General features: G+C 38.4%; 1 protein-coding gene across 1 annotated transcript in view; it reads right to left on the bottom strand.

Annotated features, from left to right (window-relative positions):
• MROH2B (maestro heat like repeat family member 2B) overlaps positions 1-23,438 on the bottom strand; it is a 62,640-nt gene that overhangs the window by 15,194 nt on the left and 24,008 nt on the right. The window contains exons 19-30 of the mRNA XM_081825794.1: positions 21,399-21,515; positions 15,540-15,647; positions 14,842-14,994; positions 12,360-12,386; positions 11,534-11,653; positions 11,239-11,318; positions 6,991-7,126; positions 6,801-6,896; positions 6,447-6,536; positions 5,746-5,866; positions 3,503-3,600; positions 1,352-1,504 (exon numbers count right to left, since the gene is read on the bottom strand). Of these exons, the coding sequence (XP_081681920.1) occupies positions 1,352-1,504; positions 3,503-3,600; positions 5,746-5,866; positions 6,447-6,536; positions 6,801-6,896; positions 6,991-7,126; positions 11,239-11,318; positions 11,534-11,653; positions 12,360-12,386; positions 14,842-14,994; positions 15,540-15,647; positions 21,399-21,515 (1,299 nt within the window). The remainder of the gene's footprint in view (positions 1-1,351; positions 1,505-3,502; positions 3,601-5,745; positions 5,867-6,446; positions 6,537-6,800; positions 6,897-6,990; positions 7,127-11,238; positions 11,319-11,533; positions 11,654-12,359; positions 12,387-14,841; positions 14,995-15,539; positions 15,648-21,398; positions 21,516-23,438) is intronic.

Genomic DNA, 23,438 nt, shown 5'->3' on the forward strand with positions numbered 1-23,438 from the left:
AGATACAAATGTAGTGATCTGAAGGGGTACGTGCACCCCAATGTTTATAGCAGCAATGTCCACAATAGCCAAACTATGGAAAAAGCCTAGATGTCCGTCAACAGATGAATGGATAAAGAAGATGTGGTATATATATACAATGGAATATTATGCAGCCATCAAAAAACATGAAATCTTGCCATTTGCAACGACTTGGATGGAACTAGAGGGTATTATGCTAAGCAAAATAAGTCAATCAGAGAAAGACAAGTATCATATGATCTCACTTATATGTGGAATTGAAGAAACAAGAGGAATGCTGAAAAAGAAAATGTGAAGATCATGGGCGAAGGGAGGGAAAAATGAAACAAGATGAAACCACAGAGGGAGACAAACCATAAGAGACTCTTAATCTCAGGAAACAAACTGAGGGTTGCTGGAGTGGTGGGGCGTGGGAGGGGTGGGGTGGCTGGGTGATGGACATTGGGGAGGGTATGTCCATGGTGAGTGCTGTGAATTGTGTAAGACTGATGAATTACAGACCTGTACCCCTGAAACAAATAATACATTATATGTTAATAAAAAATAAATATTTTTGAAAAAACTGGTTGGAGAGTAATTAGCACAGAAATAATTTCTAAAGGTCAGACACTGGAGAATTCTTTAATTTAGGGTGGTTGACCCTGGGATATGAGGACCATAACTTTCAAGTATTTCCCTTGAGGTGACTTCATTGAGTTAAAGATTCTCTTTCTCCTTATTAATCTTTGAATTGCTTGAATTCTGCTTCTGACCTCAAGGGAGAGAATAGAGCATCTCCATTTGGAGCTCTTAACCAAGCTTCCTGAATTCAAATCTTCTTCACGCTAACTCTCCAGCTGGGAGCAAGGATTGAGGAGTTTCCCCCAATCAGTTCTCCAGTGATAGCCTTCCTTACCAGAAAACCAACCCTAAAGGTGTGTGGAAGAGCAGCTTGAAGAGTGGCAGTGGGATTAGAAACTCTACTGGCTCTTATTGGCTATTCCAAAGGAGATCCACACAGTCACCCTCCTCCTTACAGATAGATCTAACAATCCAGTTTTCCAGAACCCAAATGCCCTTATTCAGAGCTGCTGTCTCTGGCCAGAGAGCACAGTTGGGCAAGTTTTTTTTTTTTAAATCACAGAATAGAGAGGCAATTGAAACAGGTTGAGACAAGCATTCAACATGAGCCTGGTTGTTAGTACATAACTTGGGTCTCTGAGGAGGCCTCCTGAGGCTGTGCACGCTCTTGCCTATTGCCCATCAGAGGACAAGCTGAGAAATGGCAACCAATGTGGCATTTCAGAAGTGTTAGAATTCTGCTCAGTGGTCAGACTGGCTGTCAGTTCACCTGTTCTTCCAAAGCAGCTCCATGTTCCTTCAGGATCACGATCATCCATATGCCACAGGCCTGGGTACAGGTGGAGTTAAGGCTCTCCAGACCATCCAGGGTTTCCTCCAGGAACATTAGAATTTCTTCAACTGGGATGAGTTTACTGACAATCTGAGAATGTATGAAGAAAGATTCATGTTATCAACCACCTCACTACATACAACATGCTGCTACTGTTTTAGGATATCGGAAACCATTGGAATTTCCAAACAGCTAACCCATGACTAGGGTATAGAAATGACAGAAAATACAAAAAGAGACATAGACATTACCCTGAAACTCTAGGCAGACTTTTCCTGGGGTTGCTCTTTTATTATTTTATATTTATTGAATCCCAAGCCTGCTGAAGAAATTTCTTCTCCAAACTTCAAAGTTATAGTGTACCCCACAAGGGAAAAGTAATGTGTATGGTTTTATATGATTTTATGATATAAATTACTCTCACATACGTTTCATATATCACAGAAATATGTCATGTGTCTTCCAAAGAAAAGCTAAGGCTTGAGAATGTAGGAAAATCAATCACCATGTACTAAGTGCCATGTTCAATACTGGATGTATCACGATATCCATGTAAGTATGAATTATTATGAGTTCTGTCTTTTGCACTTCCATGTTTCAAAATTAAGAGTAGTCAACAAAAGTTCTAGAAAATAAAAACTTTGCAATTTTGGTCTCTAAGTACAAGAACCATACAAATGGGTGATAGCAGTGTGTGTGTGTGTGTGTGTGTGTGCTAATGGAGGGCTTTGGAGTCTATCAGATGATGCTGTGTGCACTTGCTTGAAGCCCATTCTCCTCATTTCAAAAAAAAAAATGCATAACCTACCTCTCAGAGTTGTTCTGAGGATTGGTCAATGAATTCATTCAAACAGGCAGTTTGAATGAATTCCAGGGATATTGTCTGGGGCTTTAATCAAGCAAGATGGTCATGATTATGAGTTTGTAGGTATGAAAACATTCCTATTCACAACTGACTTCCCTCTGCATTAAGTGGCCCGATGACTGATATTTGGTAGAACTGTTCTTGAAAGGAAATTAATCCCTTTTCATTAGCAGGTGCATGTCTCAACCAGTTTGAGTCATTTTGATTCCAAGATCAAAGGACTAGACTGCCACGTCTGTTCTATGTAACACCAAATGCTTGCCTGGGCTCCATACTCAGTGGTTACCTGTGTTTTTTTTCTTCTCACATTGGGATGGATGATGATTTAGGAAGAAAGGAAGGAGGGGGGCTCATGTTTCTGAGCACCTACTATGTATCAGACACTTTCTTAGGCATTTGACATATGTTCCCTCTGTGCCCCCCAACTGGCTTCTCTCCCTTATTCTGGTCACCTTCTTGTCATCTCTGCTGCTGCCACCTTAGTCCAAGCCACCTAATCTCACACCTGGATTCTTGAAGTTTCCTCCAAACTGATTTTTTTTTCATTAATTTCACTCTTGCTGGCCTGTATCATAGTCTAAACACAGCAGCTAGATGACACTTTGGAAATATAAATCTGATCATATTCCTTTTTGCAGACACACCACGAGCTTAGAAGGGGTTTTTACAAATTAGGAAGAGACACCTTGTCCTCAAGACAGTTCACTTCTCTCTGTAAGTATATGGTCATAATGACTGAGGGTAGGCGTTTTGTCTTTTTCTATTCTTAGAGCCTAGAACAATATCTAGCATATGGTAGGTGCATAGGGCATAGTAGGTGAATGAATAAATGATTAAATAAATGAATGAATTCATTGACCAATCCTCAGAACAACTCTGAGAGGTAGGTTATGCATTTTTTTTTTTTTTGAAATGAGGAGAATGGGCTTTCAAGCAAGTGCACACAGCATCATCTGATAGACTCCAAAGCCCTTGTACCTTCTACTCCACCACACTGCCTCCCTCATCCTGAAGAGGGATGCTTGGTTCATAAGATTTCCCAGAGTATGAAATGATCAGTAGCAGGTGTTGACTGGGCACATGTACCCAGGGTTAACACATGATAGGACAAAGAATGGCTAGACTGTTGCTCTCCTTGGTAGTGGGGCATACACAGCTTACTCATTTGGAAATCAACCCAGAATCATCTTTACATCCCTCGGCCAGTCCTCCGTATCTATTACCTTTGCTATTTTAGAAGAAATGTTGATCTGGACCTGCACATTGTCACATTGCAACCCTTCCTGCAGACTCTGCAGTCTTTCCACCTCCAGGTGAGTGCCTAAAATCCACAAGGGGAGACAGATGCAAGAGTTCAAAGACCTGATAGGGGTTAAAGAGGTTGGCTATACTCTGACATGACCCTAATTCAGCTGCTGGATGCTTTTAACAAATGCACGGACCCCTGTCTGATGAGAGGGTGGGCGTAAGAGCAAACACATATTGAGTAGTTTCTGCATGCTGGCCCGGGGCTAAATCCTCTGCATACAATGATCTCATTCATTACTCATCAATGTCATCTGAAGTAGATGCTCCTGATTTTGCAGACAAGAAAGCTGAGGCAGAGAGCTATAAAGCCATGTGGCCACAGTTATCCAGAGACTAAAAATAGGAGAGACAGAATTTGAGCCCTGGTCTGCCTGGCACCCATGCCTAAGCTCTCACTATTCTGCCACACTGCTGTCTCTGTTGGAGTTCCCTTTCGTCGTAAGCCACTTCTGGAAAAATGGAAATGGAAAGCTAACTATTGCAATAGGAACATCAGCAACTTTGCAACTGATTGTAGAAACCAATTAATAAACTCAGACCTAAACAGTAACCATTTTCTGTTTGCTGTTTGAATGTAGAGTAATTGTGGAAACTAACACCTGAACCCTTCTATGGAAGGCAGCCCAGCCCAGTAGAACACACAGACCTGGGCTCACAGCCCAGCTCTACTACTTTCTGGAGCTGGTAAATTTCTTAACTTCAGCGCTCTCATCTCAAAACTGAGTTTTAAATGGGTATTTAATTTAGCATCACACTAGTTACTTGTATTCAGCTGGTGTTTAATAATCATATTCTTTCTCTCTGTCATGCTATTTGATCTATCAAGGAAAAAAGTTAAAACAAATAATGAAGTAAGGGATTTTTTTTTTTTTAAAGATTTTTATTTATTTATTTGATAGAGACACAGCGAGAGAGGGAACACAAGCAGAGGTAGTGGGAGAGGGAGAAGCAGGCTTCCCACTGAGCAGGGAGACTGATGCGGGGCTCAGTCTCAGGACCCTGGGATCATGACCTGAGCTGAAGGCGGACACTTAACGACTGAGCCCCCGAGGCGCCCCTGGGATTTCTTATTAACAAAGAGTATTTGAGAACCTGAATTTTGTATGTTTCAGGAAAATAAAATACACTAAAGGAAGAATAGGTAGAACAATAATAGGATTGAAATTCCTCTCTTCCTATGAGTTTCCTCTCTGACACATTTCTTCTTTTACTGGAATGACCCCTTAGTTCTTACTTCCTTAACTCTTTTTTTATTTTCTGGCTTGGTACAAGATAATGAATTATTTTCCCATATCCCAAAGGACTTTCATACCTATCTTGACTCTGCTAAATAGTTTTTTTTTTTTTCTTTTTGACCAACTAACCAACCGCTCCCTTCCACCAACCAAATCCCACCTTTTGGTTTTAATATACTTTCCTTATGTGAATTTTAGAATTGTAATTATCTCTGTGCCTCCAGCATCAGAGAAGTGCCTGACACATGGGAAGAACTTAATAAGCATTTTCTGAATACCTGAAAGAAAGAGGAGTGGAACACAGGTGTGAGATGGCACTAAACCTAGACCAGTGTTCCTGGCCTGCCAGGGCTGCACAGAAATGCGCATGCGCAGTGCAGGGCCATTCTCCGGGAAGCACCTGCTGATTTAAACTGGACCCAAGGCCCTGATTTGTTGGTTTCAGCCTGAGACTAGGTTTTAAAATTCCTTACATTTCCTGATATTGCCACTCCACATATACTTGGACGGTAGACAGAGGTCTTGTTCTGGAAGCCGGAAAAACCTCCACAAAGTTGTCTCTCTTAGAGAACTTTGAAAATCACTTAGCATCATAATAATAGTACAGTTTCCTCCTGAAGAAATCCACGTGATAGAGGAGGCATTGTTAATACTCCCAAGTGCCCAGTGATTTAAATCAAAACATTTTTACCTACCTCAATGGACCTTTATGATGCTTTGGTGTTATTATCTTTATTTTTAAAAATAGAAAAACAGAGCCATTGGGGAAAAAAGATCCAAAAGAGAGACAAATTCTGTGACATAATGAAGGCATTAGAACGCAGAAATGGCTGAACTGGGGAGAGAGAGAGACAAGGAAAAACCAAGAACAAGAGAAAACAGGTATCTTCTCTTCATTTGTGGGTTTCTCATCTTTCCCTCACCTTTTATACAGAACAGACCAATAGTGGAGCTGGCAGCCGCTTGACGGATGGTGGGCAGGGTGTCACAGGAGTGAGGAGCCAGGAGGCCGAGGAGTGAGCCAATTTTAAAGTTCTCTGGTGCCTGCAGGATAAAGGAGACCCCCAAAGTGATGGGGTGGCTTGACAACATCCCAGGATAGTCCCAACAACACTGGATGTGAAGTCCCTTGTTTTCCCCCTAAAGGTCCTTAGAATGAAATTGAATCTTGAACCTTCCCTTTTTTTTTTTTTTTTTAAAGATTTTATTTATTTATTTGAGAGAGAGAGAATGAGAGAGCACATGAGAGGGGGGAGGGTCAGAGGGAGAAGCAGGCTCCCCGCCAAGCAGGGAGCCCGATGCGGGACTCGATCCCGGGACTCCAGGATCATGACCTGAGCCGAAGGCAGTCGCCCAACCGACTGAGCCACCCAGGCGCCCCTTGAACCTTCCCTTTAAGGGCAGTGGAAAAGTGAGCTAGGGAGCATGCAAAGGCAACCAAATAGTTTAATCCTAGTGTGCTTGCCACACCCTGGGGTTCTGAGATACCTCTTAGGTGGTTTTCTGGGAAGCACTCCATTCTGGGACTGGAGCTCCATCATGCAGGGGCTGTGGATTCCAGAGGCCTCCAAGATCCCTTTTGTTAGCAAGCAGTGAAATCTATTCATTCCAGGGGATTACTTACCTCAATATCATTTGTCAGCACTTTTGCGGTGATCTGGAAGGCTCTTTCTCTTTCCCAATCTTTTTGTGAAACAAGCCACATTCGGAGAAGCTGTTGGTCAAAGAATAAATGTTCTTTCCTTAGTACTCCTCATATTCTCTCATTCCCATTCTCTGGCTCTTGCTCTTTCTCTGTCTCTTATAACAGGGTGCTCACTTCCCACAAATAATTCTTAAGTGGACTGGCCCTATGTGATGGGTTAAATGGGTCAGGCTGCACATCTCCCTGTGAAGAGTATGAGGTAGAGTCTGGAGTGTTGCCCTGCAGCACAAATGAGGGAATGTGGGAATCAGTTTGAGCAATGGCCCGACTCACATTGAATATTTCTTGGCAGTCCTCTGCTTTCACATTATCCCACATCATGGTCTTCAGCAGCCTTCCTAGAGCATCCATGGATCGTTCGTAGAGAAACTGAAATCCAATGTGAGCATGAGCGTCAGGCTGAGGCAGGAGGGTAGAGTCCCACCGTAGCTCTTGATTCTACTCAGGCCTCACCCCCACATACATTAATGTGCTCCTTGTCCTTGTCTGTCTCGCCTCCATCTTTGAGTTTTTCCAGAGGTGGCAGGGGAAGCAGCCTGCGAATATTCTCTTCAAGAATATTTAGGTGGTCATTTAGTGAGAGCTGAGGTTTCAGTTTACTGAAATGAGAACCATGTGGAGGGATGGGTATTATGAGGACAAGTAAAACATAGCTCAGAAGAGTTCCCAAGAACGGCCAACCACATCTGAGGGGGTCAGAAATGCTTGCTGACATGTTGGAATGTTGAGGGAGATGGTGACAGAAGTAGGGAGAGGTTGGGGACATAGAATCAGATGGTATTGGTGTGCACAGTCAACATGTCTCATTTCTGATTTATTAGAGTGATAAACAAATCATCACTAGCTTTGTGTTACTTAGCCCTTTATTATAGGTTCTGTGATAACATTAACCTACTTGTTTTTTCTAGTGCTAATGGGTTTTGTGGGGAGGGGGTGTGGGGGGAAGATTCTAAGTTTGGAGCTGTTTTATCAATTTCATATGTCTTCTCATGCTATTAAGTAGTGTTACACATACTGAATGTACTTATAGTAAAGCGGCTGGAATCTTCCTTCCCCTCTCCCTCCTTCCTTCCTTCCCTCCCTCTCTTCCTTCCTTCTTTCCTTCCTTCCTTCCTTCCTTCCTTCCTTCCTTCCTCCCCTTATTTCTTCCAGCCATTTACTATAAGCATCATGAAGATATGAACAAACCTAGACATAACTTGGAAAAATGTTCAATAAACATGAAAATCCCCATTTATTATTTAATAAATATAAATATTATTTAATAAATGTAAATCAAGACAATACACTACTGCTTGTCAGCTATCATATTAGCAAAGAAATTAAAAATGATGACATGGTCAGGGCAGGGGGAAATTGGTTCTCCCATAGGGGAGTAAAAGTCAGTACCAGCTGAGACAGGTCTATTGAAAGTGTTAAATATGTTGATATAAACCAAACAGTCTTTTCATCTGGCTGACTTAAAAAAAAATCAACTTATTGAGGTATAATTTATGCACAACAAGCTGCATCCATTTAAACTGTGCAATTAAATGAGTTTCACACCCATGAAACCGCCACTATAATCAATATAGAACATCCAGATTTTTCCTTATGCCCCTTTGCGGCTCATCTCTTCCTTCACACTGGCCCCAGGCAAACGCTAATTGGTTTTCAGTCATTAGAGATCAGTTTGCAAGTTCTATACGTGTTCTGTCCAAATGAGGGTAGCCACCAGCAACATGTAGCTATCCAGCACCTGAGTGTGGCTAGTCTGAATTAAGACATGCTGTAATTATAAAATACACTGGATTTTGGAGATTTAGTATGAAAAATCATGTAAATTATCTCATCACCTTTTTAAATATCAAATACATGTTGAAATGATAATATACTGAATATATTGGATTAAGCAAAATAATTATTAAAATTACTTTGTTTCTTTTTTTACTCTTTTAAAAGTGACTACTAGAAAATTTTAAATTACATATGTGACTTGCATTCTAGTTCTACTTGACAACACTGTCTTAGAGCCTAGTTCATTCTTAACTCATCTTCAAGATTTATTTATTTGAGCTTTCTTCAAACTTCACTTATCTTTGTAAACATGGCAACCTGTGCCTTCCGTTATGTTGGTTCTTACTACATTTTGGAGAAATTAGGTGGGTATGTTTTGCATCTATTTTACCCAGTAGGCAAGGCCATATTTTGCTCAGGGCAAGGCCATATTTTGTTAATGATTATCCTTTTTAAATCTATCTCCATGCCTGATACATGGATGACACTGAATAATATTTATTGAACCAAATTGTCAGCTTTAATAATTAAAGTTCAGAGAGCACTTTTCACACAAAGATGTTCACCAAAATATTATTTATAGTTTTAAAAACTGACAAATATAGCAAGAGGAGGTTGGTTAAGTAATATGAGACATATCTATACAATAAGTTATTAAGCAGTTATTGAAAATGCTGTTTCTTACCTCAATATAATAAAGGCCATATATGAAAAGCCTACAGCTAATATATCAATGGTGAAAGACTGTACATTTTTCCTCTAAGATTTAGAGGAAAATCTAAGCTCAGGAGCAAGATAAGGATGCCTGCTTTTGCCACTTTTATTCAACATAATACTGTAAGTCCTAGTCAGAGCTATTAGGCAAGAAGAAGAAATAAAAGCCATCTAAATTGGAAAGGAAGAAGTAAACTATCTCCATTTGCAGATGACATGATCTTATACATAGAAAACCCTACAGTTCACAAAAAAATTATTAGAATAAACAAATTAAACAATGTTGTAGAATACAAAATGAGCACACACAAATCAGTTGTTTCTATACATTAACAATGAACAATCAAAAAGGAAATTAACAATTCCACTTATAATAGCATCAAAAAGAATAAAATACTTTATTTAACCAAGGAAGCAAAAGACTTGTACACTGAAAACCATGAAACATTGTTAAAGGAAATTAAAGAAGATACAAATAAATGGAAAAACATCCCACGTTCATGGATTTGAGGACTTACTATTGTTAAGATACCCATATTACCCAAAGCAGTTTATAGATTTAATGCAATCCCCAAAAAATCCCAATGGCAGTTTTTGTAGAAATAGAAAAATCCATCCTAAAATTCATATGAAATCTCAAGGGATCCCAAATAGCCAAAATCATCTTGAAAAAGGACATGGTTAGTTTCCATTCAGGTCATGATCTCAGGGTCCTGGGATTCAGCCCCATGTGGGGCTCCGAGCTCAGCGGGGAGTCTGCTTGAGATTCTCTCTCTCTCTCCCTCTGCCCCTCCCCCTGCTCGTGCACTCTCTCTCTCTAAGATAAATAAATAAATCTTAAAAAAGAAACCAGAAAAAAACAAGTGTTGGCAAAAATATGGAAAAATTAGAACACTTATGCCGTGATCATAGGAATGTAAAATGGTATCACTGCTATAAAAAGAAGTATGGTAATACCTCAAAAAATTAAAAATAATAGAATTATCATATGATCCAACAATCCTACTTTTGGGTATATACTCAAAAGAATTGAAAGCAAGGTCTAGAAGAGATATTCATGGACCCGTGTTCATTAGCAGCATTATTCACAGCAGTCAAAATATGAACACAACCCAAGCATCCATTGGATGAATGGATTAACAAAATATAGTGTATACACTATATGGAATATTATTCAGCCTTAAAAAGAAATGAAATTTTGACACATGTTGTCACATGGATGGACATCATTCTAGTGAAATAAGCAAGACACAAAAAGAAATACTGCATGATTCCATTTATATTAGGTAACTGAAGTATGTAATTCATAAACACAGAAGGTAGAATGGTGGTTGCCAGCACTGGTGGGAGGAGGGAATGGGGAGTTTGTTGTTTAATGCGTATAGAGCTTCAGTTGTGCAAGATGGGATGAATTCTTGAGGTTGATAGCATAACAATACAATTGTACTTAACACTACTGAAATATACACTTAAAAATGGTTAAGATGATACGTTTTATGGGTATTTTACCACAATGAAAATATTTCTTTTAAAACAATGAAGAAAGAACAATGTTGGTGAAGAATTGGTAATAATGGGGGAATATGTAAGGAGAAGTAAGGAAAAAATAGGATGCACAGCCATATGTAGAGTAGGTTCTCAGCTCTGTACTTAACATGAAGAATTAGGTATAAAAACTTGAAGGACGTATACCAAAATGTTGAAAATAAGGGGTGATTTTTATTATTTTTTAAAAAGTTTTTATAGTTTCCAAGTTTTAACTATGAATTTATATTTCTTTTACTGCAGGGGGAAAATATTATTTTAAAAATTTGGTTAAAATCATTTCCTTCTGCAGGTTTATTGCTACTAACCAACTAAAATATGATTAGGGCTTTCATAAGTTTTTAATGGGAATATTAAAATTTGCCAAGGTCTAGGAAGAGAAATTTCCTTCTGCACAGAAACTTCCATCCTCCTGTATCAATAAATCTGACTCCTCTGAGTAGCTCTTTATCCCTGTCAGTCATCGAAGGGTCGGCCTCTCAGTCAGTTCTGTAAGTTTGAAAAGAGGGAAAAGCCCCTATTTGAGAAAGAAAAAAAAAAAAAAACCCATTGATGAGCTGTGTTCAATTTGGGGGAGGGTACACTGGAGTATCCACTGATTGATAAGTCAGTTGATCAGAAGGAGGATCTTGGGGAGGAAATATTTTTTTAAATGAGAGCAAGAAAACTTTTTTACCTGAGGTATCTGATGGCGATTAAGGCTTTCCACCGAACAGGGCTAGCTAGAGAGTCCAGGGGCTCATCCCTGATGAATTTCTGCAACACAAAGGGAGGAAAAATTCTAGAAACGATTTGGGGGAGTTTCCAGATGCAGCTGCAGCCCCATTGGACTGTTGGGTGCCCTTTGTCCATATAATGGCAGAGATCTGTTACCTGGGACTAGTGCATTGTACCCATTTAAAAAAAAAACAGCTCTGACTTTCAGTAACAGACTTTTCAAGATCTTGCTCATGTCCTCTCTGCACACTTACCAGCATGTAACCCAGCAGCACCTCCTTGTAGGTGAACTTGAATCCCTTATCCTCAGCATCGTGGACAGCAATACCAATCTCAGTGATAGTTCTTGTGAAACTCATTTGCAGATCCATGTCCTAAAGCAAAATGATTCACAGTGCAGTCCAAAGTCTTGGGTTCCATACCTGGTTCTATAAACCCAGTTCTTGACTTAGGGTTGAACTATGTGCCCAGACAGAAATGAGAATTGCTGCTTCTTTTGCTATCTCTACCTCAGTCCGGGGTCAAAGTTGCAGGGAAGTTAAAAACCAAGGTCAAATTCTACTCCCCCCACCCAACCCCTGTCCCCCATAGACTGAGGTTCTATACAGCAAGTGGCTTTCAAACTTTTTGGACCATAAACCACACAAATTTTAGGAAACAGTTTACATGCACTATATATAGATATAACATTATATATATATAATAAGTGAAATGAAAGTTTTATGATACTTCTTATTGCCAAATGCAATGTACTCTTCTATTTCTCTTTTATTTCATTACAAAAATTTGCTGGTTGTGATTTATTAGATCTATTAGACTAATTTCATGGTCTTCTGGTGGGTCACAGCACGTAGTTCTAAGAACACTGCTCTAGGTTACAGTATAACTCCCAAGCCACCTGGAACCAAATATATCTCTCTGTTCTGTCCTGATTAGTCTCAGGGATCCTGGTTTCAGGATCGGATTGATTAGTTGTATATTGGGATCTTTTCCTCTGGAATCAAACCAAGAGGACATCTATGCCTACTGCATTTCCAGGGAGCATGCTATGTATTGAAATATATCAAATATATTGCATACCTTGCTCATCACAGACATGCCCAGAACCTGCAAAACCAAAGGCAAAAGCAGATACTAGAGCAGCAGTTAAGAGTTCCCTCCACCAGGGAAAAGACCCACCCACCAACCTGCAAACAACAGCTAAGCAGGACACTGAGTCTTGCTAAAGGGCGGGGGCTGTTCACTTCTTCCCCCATTTCCAAAATGAGACCCTGTACATTGGCAGACTTTTTCCCCAGGTGAGTCTAATCTACAGAAAGCAGCATAAAGAAATCAAGCCTTTGGGTTTCAAGCCTCATGATTTAAAGAGGTTCTACCAGACTTTGATAAGAATAAGTGTAGAGGCTCTTGGCAGAAAGAGCAGTGAAAAGCTATAAAATGAAAGTTAATGGGGCAGCTGACTTTGGAACTGAGATATAGTCAGTTCTGCTATGATGCTTGCCTTGAAAAATGCAAATTTGTTTCAGTGAAATTGATATGTGAGTAAATACTTCTAGTACATTCTGAATTTTGTGTTTGCTTATGCACAGTCTTGTCCATGACAGCAAAAGGTGAGCTAGCTGAACTGACCCATGTAGGAATACTCACACGAACACCTCAAACATGCCAACTGGTTCAGTTTACCATGGTATGAGCTGTTTCCCATTCAAATCTGCCATTCTAGCTGTCTGTCTGATTTCAGATGACCTTTCTTCCTTATCACCATTTCACAATCAACTCGTAACTTTCCCAAGTGAATTCAGGTGTTTTTCAAGAAAAAATGCCATATTTTTTTGTAGTATTTATGTACTTCTTAGATGGATTTTAAAATTAGATTCCAGGGGCACCTGGGTGGCTCAGGTCATGATCCCAGGGTCCTGGGATCAAGCCCTGCGATGGGCTCCCTGCTCCACGGGGAGACTGCTTCTCCCTCTCCACCCCCACCCCCCTGCTTGTGCTCTCTCTCGCTATCTCTCTCTCAAATAAATAAATAAAATCTTAAAAAAATAAAATTAGATTCCTATTTTTTATATGTCCTTAATGGGGTTTTTGAACGTTGTGCCCCTCCCCCATTTCTCCGTAATCTGTGTGCTTTTTCTTGTACTATCTTGTGCATATGTTGTGCTACAGAAGAATTGACTGTACCTTGAAAGTGTACAGTCATCCTTATCTAAGACATCTTTATCTCCTTTCCTCTTGTATTTTTATCATAATTTTCCTCAATGATTAACTAAAAATTAATATAACATGAACCATCTTTTTCTCAATTATGTTTTTGGTTTTCATCATTGCTTATCAAATTTTGGGTACATCAGAATCACCTTTTGAGGAGCATGTTAAAAATACAGATTCAGAGATCCATCCCTGAAGACTGTGATTCATTAAGGATCTCTATTTTTAACAGGGCTCCAGGTAGTTCTCATGCAACCAAAGTGTGAGGATCACTGCCCTATTCCCTTCCACTGGCATACACTTACATCTGTGATATCACGAGTTCTCTATGATTCCATTCTTATCACATACACCCATGAATAAATTTCAAGAACAGATTTACCAAACAGGTGGTGTGTGGAGAACACAGAAGCGGAGATAAGGGAGCATAAGGTACAAGCCCTAACATCAAGGTGCTGACAATCTAATGTGGGAGCAGATGTGCATGTAATCAGTAAAAGCTTCTGAAACCTGGCTATGGATAAGAATCACTTCTAAACCTCTTAAAAATACAGATGTCAGATTCCAACCCAGACCTACTGAATCAATCTCCCTGAAAAATGGCTCTGGGAAGCTGTACTTCAAACTTGATTCCAAGGTGATTTTTAGGTAGGTAACCTGGTACTTGTCAGCAAAATGGCCAAATTGACAATATATCTAAAGCACTTTATTAAAGATATATAAAGTACTATAGGGGACAGAAATGATCAGATGAATTCCAACTCAGTTGTGGGGTTCTGAGGCAGGAATATTCCTGGCATATTTGAGGAACATCAAGGACAGGAAGGGTGACCGGTATGAATGTGTGTGTTGGGGAGTGTGTGAAATGGTACAGCATGAGGTAGATTGAGTAGGTTGATTAATAATGTATTTTTATTCATTTAAAAATACATGTATTGCACTTATTATTCATGAGGCACTATTTTAGGTGGTTTATCTATACCATGTAAAAGGTTAAACTACCATTAATAACACTTCAGAGACTATAACAGGGAAGTAATGAACCAGCTGCTCTAAAGTAGTACTGGAGTAATTATTTGAAGTTCAAACTTGGGGGAGACTGCTATAGGTACTTGGTCTAGGAAGGTATCATAGGCCATGAACTACCCAAAGCCTTAGACAAGAAACAAATTGCCTGGCCCTGTTTCATAATGCATTTTTCTGTTCTTTTATGTTCTCATCTTCTAAACATACCAGATGTTATCTTGCCTTTTGTCTGTATCCTTTGAGCATGAATATTCCCAAGAGGTGAGCCCCTCCAAGATTTAGGAACCCCAGCCCGGAAATCGAGGCACCCTGTGCTGGCCGTTACCTGAGAGCACTGGCCATAAAGAAACAGGACTTGGGAAACAATGTCTTGATCAAGCCTGGTGAGGAGTTGACCCTTGGGAGCATGGAGGGCCACGGCTCCATAGATTACCATGACATCAGTCTTGGTCAGGCTCTTTTTCCCAGAAAAAATACCCTGAAAGAGAGACATGAAAACTATGACTGAAGGTGTTTCCTTTCCTCCATGTTGCTTCCTAGTCCTACGGACCACGACAGGGATTAAGAAATGGGACTGAGATGATGAAAATTAGTCTAAAACTGATACTCTTGCTTGGTCAAATTTAAACACCTGAGACTGTATTGTGGATCTATTGGGCTTTAAGAGAGGTCCCTGTGAGAAAGCTTGGGTTAATTTTTATTTATTAAATCCCTTTCCTTCAGGGAAAGCAGAGTGTACACGGTGGAAACTGGCCATGAGACCTGAGCAGCTGGTAGAGGAACAAAACTAGGCACACAGAGAACTCCTTAGGACCTTCCAGATCAGCATTAGTGACAGAAACTGGAGTAGACCTATTAGACAGCTGGTCATTCTACAGGGTCTGGGCTTGGGCAGTTCTCACCTGTAATAAAGACCTGGGGACAGGAACAAGTATGATATGGAAAAGGATGTTTACTGAAGGAACCAGTGTCGTTTGCCCTCGCTCTGACCAAAGCTTTGGGAGAGAAGGTTATTCTTTTTACCTTACATCGATTCATGAAAAATTTTTCCCGATCTTGGAATGTTTTAAGAACTTTTAAAACAGTATCCAAGTGGCTCTCAGCACAGTATCCTAAAATAGATGTTATTCCCTAAAGTCAGAAAAGATAGGAGTTTTGAGTTTAACCATTCACTTATTCAACAAATATTTAGGAGCACCTGTTATATGTCAGGCACTCTTCTAGGTGCTGGGGACACAACAGTGAACAAAACACACCAAACTTCCCATCCTTGTGGTGCGCACAATCAGGGGAAGTGACAGGGAAGTGACATTAAATAAACACATAAATTCAGTAAACATGTAAATATATAGTATTTCAAGGGTGACACATACTATGGAGATAAGGAAAACAAGGAAAGAGAATAGCTGCTGCAGGTTAGGGGGAGTTCTCAATTTACATAGGGCAGCTAGAGAAGGCTTTATAAACAGGGTGACATTGAGCAGTGTTCTGAAATAAATGAGGGAGCAAGTCAGTGGACTGTGTGGGAAGGAGAGTTCAAACAGGTTGGGGAAAATGGTGTTAGAAATAATGCCAAAGCAATAAGATAACAGAACATCTGACAAGGAGAAAATAAATAACATAATAAAAAAAGGTTTCAAAAGTTCTGTAAGTCTAGTGGTTTCTGAACGTTTAATATGGAAGAAAGGATCCTCTAAACATCTCAAAATTTCTGAGGAGAATGTATAACAAAATACACTACAATTATTTTTTTATACTAAGTGGTCTTTATTAGCCTGGGGAGTTTTTCTTTTCTTTTTTCTTTTTTAAATGCACACACACTATCCACATTCACATACATTCTGCAGCCTAGTTAGGGTAAGGAATAGGCAAAATTGCTTTGAAAAAGCTCTCCAGGTTATGCTTATGTTTTCTCTAGGTTGAAAATCAATGGTATATAAGGTTACTTTCAGCTTGTAAATTCAATGATTTTTAAGTTTATGATCATACCCTTAAGTTAAAAAGTCAAGGTCAAAATATACTAAAAATACTTTTATTAAGGATAATTGAAATTCATTTTTCAACATTTTTACAAACCCAGTTAAATAAATGAAACATTGATCCTGGGATGCTGGTTCAATATTCACAAATCAATTAACATAATACACCACATCAACAAAAGGATAAAAACCACATAATCATTTCGATAGATGCAGAAAAAGCATTTGACAAAGTACAACATCCATTCATGATAAAAGCCCTCAACAAAGTACATTTAGAAGGAACATACCTCAACATAGTAAGACCATATATGAAAAACCCACAGCTAACATGATACTCAATGGTGAAAAACTGAGAGCTTTTGCCCTAAGATCAGGAACCAGACAAGGATGTCCACTCTCACCACTTTTATTCAACATAGTACTGGAAGTCCTAGCCACAACAATCAGACAAGAAAAAGAAATAAAATGCATACAAACTGATAAGGAAGAAGTGAAACTTTCACTATTTGCAGATATACTATGCATAGAAAATCCTAAAGATTACCAAAAAACTAGTAGAACTGATAAATGCATTCAGTAAGGTCACAGGACACAAAATTGGTATACAGAAATCTGTTGCATTTTTATACACTAATAATGAAATAGCAGAAAAAGAAATTAAGAAAACAATCCCATTTATAATTGCACCAAAATAATAAAATACCTAGGAATAAACTTAACTAAGGAGGTGAAAGACCTGTACTCTGAAAACTATAAAACATTGATGAAAGAAATTGAAGATGACACAACTGGGAAGTTATTCCATGCTCATGGATTGGAAGAACAAATATTGTTAAAGTGTCCATACTACCCAAAGCAATCTACAGACTTAATGAAACCCCTATCAAAACACCAACAGCATTTTTCACAGAACTAGAACCAATACTTTTAAAATTTGTATGGAACCACAAAATACCCTGAATAGCAAAAGCAATCTTGAAAAAGAAGAATAAAACTGGAGGTATCACAATCCCAGATTTCAAGATATACTACAAAGCTGTAATATTCGAAAAGTATAGTGTTGGCACAAACATAGACAAATAGATCAATAGAACAGAATAGAGAGCCCAGAAATAAATCCATGATTATGTGGTCAATTAATCTTTTGACAAAGGAGGCGAGAATGGTGCTGGGTTGAAGATTATTTGACCATAGAGTTGAGGGTCCATATCTAGGCTCTCTGTTCTGTTCCATTGGTCTATATGTCTGTTTTTGTGCCAGTACCATGCTGTCTTGGTGATCACTGCTTTGTATGGTGACTAACATAACATAATTAAATTAAATTAAATTAAAAAAAAAGAATGGTGCTGGGAAAACTAGACAGCTACATATAAAAGAATGAAACTGGACCACTTTCTTACACCATACACAAAAATAACCCAAAATGCATTAAGGACTTAAATGTGGGACTTGAAACTATAAAAATCGTAGAAAAGAGCAAAGGCAGTAATTTCTTGGACATTGGCCATAGCAACATTTTTTATACATATGTCTCCTGAGGCAAGGGAAACAAATGCAAAAATAAACTATTAGGACTACATCAAAATAAAAAGCTTCTGCACAGCAAAGGAAACAATCAATAAAACTAAAAGACAACCTACAGAATGGGAGAAGATATTAGCAAATGACATAACTGATAAAGGGTGAGTTTCCAAAATATATAAGGAACTTACAGAACTCAACACCCAAAAAACAGATATCCAATTAAAAATGGGCAAAAGAAAAAAAAAAAAAGAATGTATGAAACACACACACACAAAAAAAATGGGCAAAAGACATGAACAGACATTTCTCCAAAGGAGACATACAGATGGCCAACAGACACATCAAAAGATGCTCAACATCACTCATCAATCATCAGGGAAATGCAAATCAAAACTACAACGAGATATTACCTCACACCTGTCAAATAGCTAAAATCAAAACCACAAGAAACAAGTGTGGGCAAGGATGTGGAGAAAGGGGAACCCTCTTACACTGTTGGTGGGAATGCAAACTGGTGCAGGCACTCTGGAAAACAGTATGGAGGTTCCTCAAAAAGTTAAAAATAGAACTACCCTATGACCCAGCAATTTCAGTACTAGGTATTTACTCAAAGGATACAAAAATACAGATTTGAAGGGACACATGCACTCTGATGTTTATAGCAGCATTATCAACAGTAGCCAAATTATGGAAAGAGCCCAAATGTCTATTGACTGATGAATGGATAAAGAAGACGTGGTATACATATAATATTACTCAACCATCAGAAAGAATGAAATCTTGCCATTTGCAATGACGTGAATGGAACTAGAGAGTATTACGCTAAGCGAAATAAGTCAGAGAAAGACAAATACCCTATGATTTCACTCATATGTGGACCTTAAGAAACAAAACAGATGAACATATGGGAAGGAAAAAAAAAAGAGAGAAGGAAGCAAATCATAAGAGACTCTTAATGATATAGAACAAACTGAGGGTTGATGGAGGGAGGTGGGTGGGGGATGGACTAAATGGGTGATGGGTATTAAGGGGGGCACTTGTGATGAGTATTGGGTGTTATATGTAAGTGATGAATCACTAAATTCTATACCTGAAACCAATTTTACCATATATATTAACTAACTAGAATTTAAAAAATTGAAAAGGAAAAAAGAAAAAATAATATACTAATACTAAGTAAAAAGTAAGAAGTCAGAACTTCTGCTAAAATCCATCTATCAATGATATCAAAGATAACAAACAGTCCTTTTCTGAATACAGTTTCAAAGCAGCTACATTCCATTGCTCTTTTAGTAAAGAATCATTATCCAATTAGAGTTGGATACAGAAGTTGGTTCCTGGAAACTATTCACATTAACATCAAAGAGAACCCATGACTTGCTAAAAAATGTCTGGCAAGTCAAAACATTTCAACTCTTCCCAACTCCTCCCCCACCCATGTATATTCAGGTATAGAATTTGGGAAATATAAACCAAAGAACATTAATGAAAAACCAAAAATCATCCAGAATCCTCCACCCAAACATAATGACTACTTAATATTTGGTATATTTCCTTCTAGTTTTTATAATTGTAAAAATTAGGATCACTCTCTTTATTCAGCTTTGTATCTTCATGTTTTTCACTTAATATTAAAAACACTTTTCCATGTTGCGAAATAGTTTTCAAAAACATGACTTCTAATGATGGTGTAGTATTTCATGGATGATACACCATACTCATTATAACCATTTCCCCACTGTCAAACATTTCCAATATAATAAATAATGTTGTGATAAATTAATGTCTAAATCAATTTAAAAAAAAAGGAAAACAGAACTACCCTACAATCCTGTAATTGTTCTACTGGAAATTTACCCAACGAATACAAAAACACTAATTTGAAAGAATATACGCACCATTATGTTTATAGCAGCATTATCTACAATAGCCAAATTATGGAAGCAGCCCAAGTGTCCACTGGTAGATGAATGGATAAAGAAGATGGGGTATATATATATATGTATATGTATAATATATATACATATACATATATATATATACCCCATCTTCTTTACATACATATATATGTATGTATGTATATATATTATATATATAATATATATATAATAAAATATTACTCAGCCATAAAAAAGAATGAAATCTTGCCATTTACAACAACATGGATGGAGCTAGAAAATACAATGCTAAGTGAAATAAGTCAGTCAGAGAAAGATAAATACCATACCGCTTCACTCATATGTAGAACTTAAGAAACAAAACAAATGAACAAATTAACCAAAGGACAAAAAAAAAAAGAGGGAGAGAGAGAGACAAACCAAGAAACAGACTCTTAACTATAGAGAATAAACTAAAGGCTACCAGAGGGGAGGTTGGCCATCTATATGTCTTCTTTGGAAAAATGTCTATTCATGTCTTCTGCCCATTTTGTAACTGGGTTATTTGTGTTTTGGGGTGTTGAGTTCTATAAGTTCTTTATATATTTTGGATACTAAGCCTTTATCAGATATGTTATTTGCAAATATCTTCTCCCATTCTGTAGGTTGCCTTTTAGTTTTGTTGATTGTTCCCTTCACTGTGCAGAAGCTTTTTACTTTGATGAAGCCCCAATAGTTTATTTTTACATGTGTTTCCCTTGCCTCAGGAGACATATCTAGTAAGAAGCTGCTACGGTTGATGTCAAAGAGGTTACTGCCTGTGTTCTCTTCAAGGATTTTAATGGTTTCCTGTCTCATATTTAGGCCTTTAATCCATGTTGAATTTATTTGTGTATGGTGTAAGAAAGTGGTCCAGTTTTATTCTTTTGCATGTTTCTGTCCAGTTTTCCCAACACAATTTGTTGAAGAAAATGTCTTTTTTCCATTTGATATTTTTTTTCTTCTTTGTCGAAGATTAATAGACCATATAATTGTGGGTTCATTTCTGGGTTCTCTATTCTGTTCCTTAGATCTATGTGTCTATTTTTGTGCCAGTACCATACTGTCTTGATCACTGCAGCTTTATAATATAACTTGAAGTCCGGAATTGTGATGCCTCCAGCTTTGCTTTTCTTTTTGAAGATTGCTTTGGCTATTTGGGGTCTTTTGTGGTTCCATAAGTAAAGGGGTTTAAGAGTACACATCATGATGAGCACTACATTATACACTTGAAACTAATATAACACTGTATGTCAAGTATACTGGAATTAAAATAAAAAAAAACAAAGCATTGATATTTAAATAAGGAAGCATCATTTTCTAAAAAATTCTGTTGGATTATTATCAATGTATCCATGGATTCTTGGTAAGTAAGACATTGTCATAAGACCCGTCAGTGGCTTTCCAGATGGAATTAATTATCATCATCATAAGAGGAAATTGAGAGAAAGGGGTCCCACCTGTCGCTGATCTCCCAGTTGGTGGGGAGCAATCAGAAATTCCTTAATCTGTGAGCTTACAAAGTCTATATCTTGGCAGGATGCTAAGGTGGTTCCCAAGGCTTTCCAAAGGAATTTCTAGAAAACAAAAGATAAGCAACAGTATGTTAAATGTTGGAAAGAAAAACTCCAATGAAAAGTGGAAAGCATTAGAACAGTCATCCAAAGGAAGGAAATTTGGGTGATTTAATGACTACTTACTAAACATGTACTTCAAGTATTATCTCTTCCTGAAAGTGTTTTCTTCCCCTGCCTGCCCTCCCCAGGCTCTGTCCTTACCTGTGCTTTTTTGTATTCCTCTATGCCTTGTGTCATGCCATTATAATACCTTTTACTTCATAGTAACGCTCAATTTTCTTATTTGTCTTTGTGCTCAGAATTTCAGTTCTCCGTAACAGAGGGTCTTATTGATTACTTTCAGCGTACAGTTCCTGGTAGCTAATAAATGCTCAATAAATGTTTTTAGAATACACATGTCAATGAAAATAAGGTTATTTGAAGATGATGTCATCAGATAGTCTCAATCTCTGAAGTATATTAACTTATTTTATAGTTTAGGAGATTTTAACCTATAATAGTTTTGAGAATAATACTTTGTAACTTCTACTATTATCTCTCTCTCAGGAGTAGAGTGAGTTGTCCAGAAGTGCTATAGAATGGTGTCCAGGGTGAAGGAGAAAAGTCATACAGGAACTTTTACATACATGTTGTGTCTTTAGCAAGGGACTCTGAGTGAATTGGGGAGGAAAAACTCCCAATGAAAGAACACTGGCAAGAGAGTATGTGGGAAATCATTCTGTGGCTTCCACATCCCTTAGAATTGGTGAGAATGTTGGATTCATTATGCTAGCCCTAACACAGATACTTCTGTGATGTCCAGATGGAGAAAAGGCAAGCAGGACAGACATGACTTCCTCTTCTCTTTCATTATGAGCTATACAAGATTTAGAAGTTAAAGCTGAGGGAACAGGGTAGCCCAAGAGTGACTTCTGTTTGAACACCACAACACATGCCTGGATGTAAATATGTGCATGTATATGTGTGTATACACACACGTGTGTGTTACATATAGATAGATCTATATCTTGTGGAGGTAAGATACAAGGAAAATATTCACAAGAGAAGATACTTGCCATATGGCTAGAAAAATGAGGTCATGAAGTCCTAATTTGTTTTCTGAGACTCAAATCATTTGTAGCTATATAATATCAGATTGCCATCTCCTTATTTAAAATGTCCATCTTGTCACACACAGGAGAAAAAACTGGCCAGTTGCCAGTTTATTCCAAGGACTCTGCAGGGCTTGAAGGATTGTAGTGATTGAGTGATCATTATGGATCAGAAGGAATCTATGGCACAGGAGGAAAGGAAAAACTGGTAGCAACCGGAAGAGTTCGATTAGTACACTCAGGAGAAATTGTACAGATCAGTCCAGCTAGGGGTGAGCGGGGTACCCGAGGTGACAGAACAGGAGAAACAACTGACCGAGGAAGAATCTGATGAGGCAGCACCCATTGCACTCTTGGGTTTCCGGGCAAAAATAATGTAACTATGATGAGAAAAACTGTGTACCACACAGGAGTAAATATTAATTAGGCCTAAAGCTGCTAGAGTCCACGTAACCCCACCTTGGAGGAGGGACAAGGGAGAGCCTAGAAAAGTCCTGTGCTGCAGAAAAAAACCCTGATGTCATGAAGGGCACTTTTGTGTAATGGGTTGGCTTCCAGTGTCCCCAGTACTGTTGAGCTGTTGCCTCTTGGCTGATGTTGGTCAGATTCAGTGTCTTGTGCATTCCTCCTTTGAGACTTGGCAAGGAATCTTAGAAATCAGGAACCCCGAACTGGGAAAAAATGTGGCCAATTGCAAAAACAGCCAGAAACTTTCTATCTCACCTCTATCCATGCCTCCTTACTGTGAGAGTTTGCAGCCCCTTCTTTTACTATAGTCTATTTTGCCACTCCTCAAATCTGGGCTAGCCTGGTGACTTGCTTTGGCCCACAG

The sequence above is a fragment of the Leptonychotes weddellii genome, chromosome 7, assembly GCF_054177405.1.
Source record: "Leptonychotes weddellii isolate Sample4059 chromosome 7, ASM5417740v2, whole genome shotgun sequence".
In the NCBI taxonomy this organism is placed as follows: Eukaryota; Metazoa; Chordata; class Mammalia; order Carnivora; family Phocidae; genus Leptonychotes; species Leptonychotes weddellii.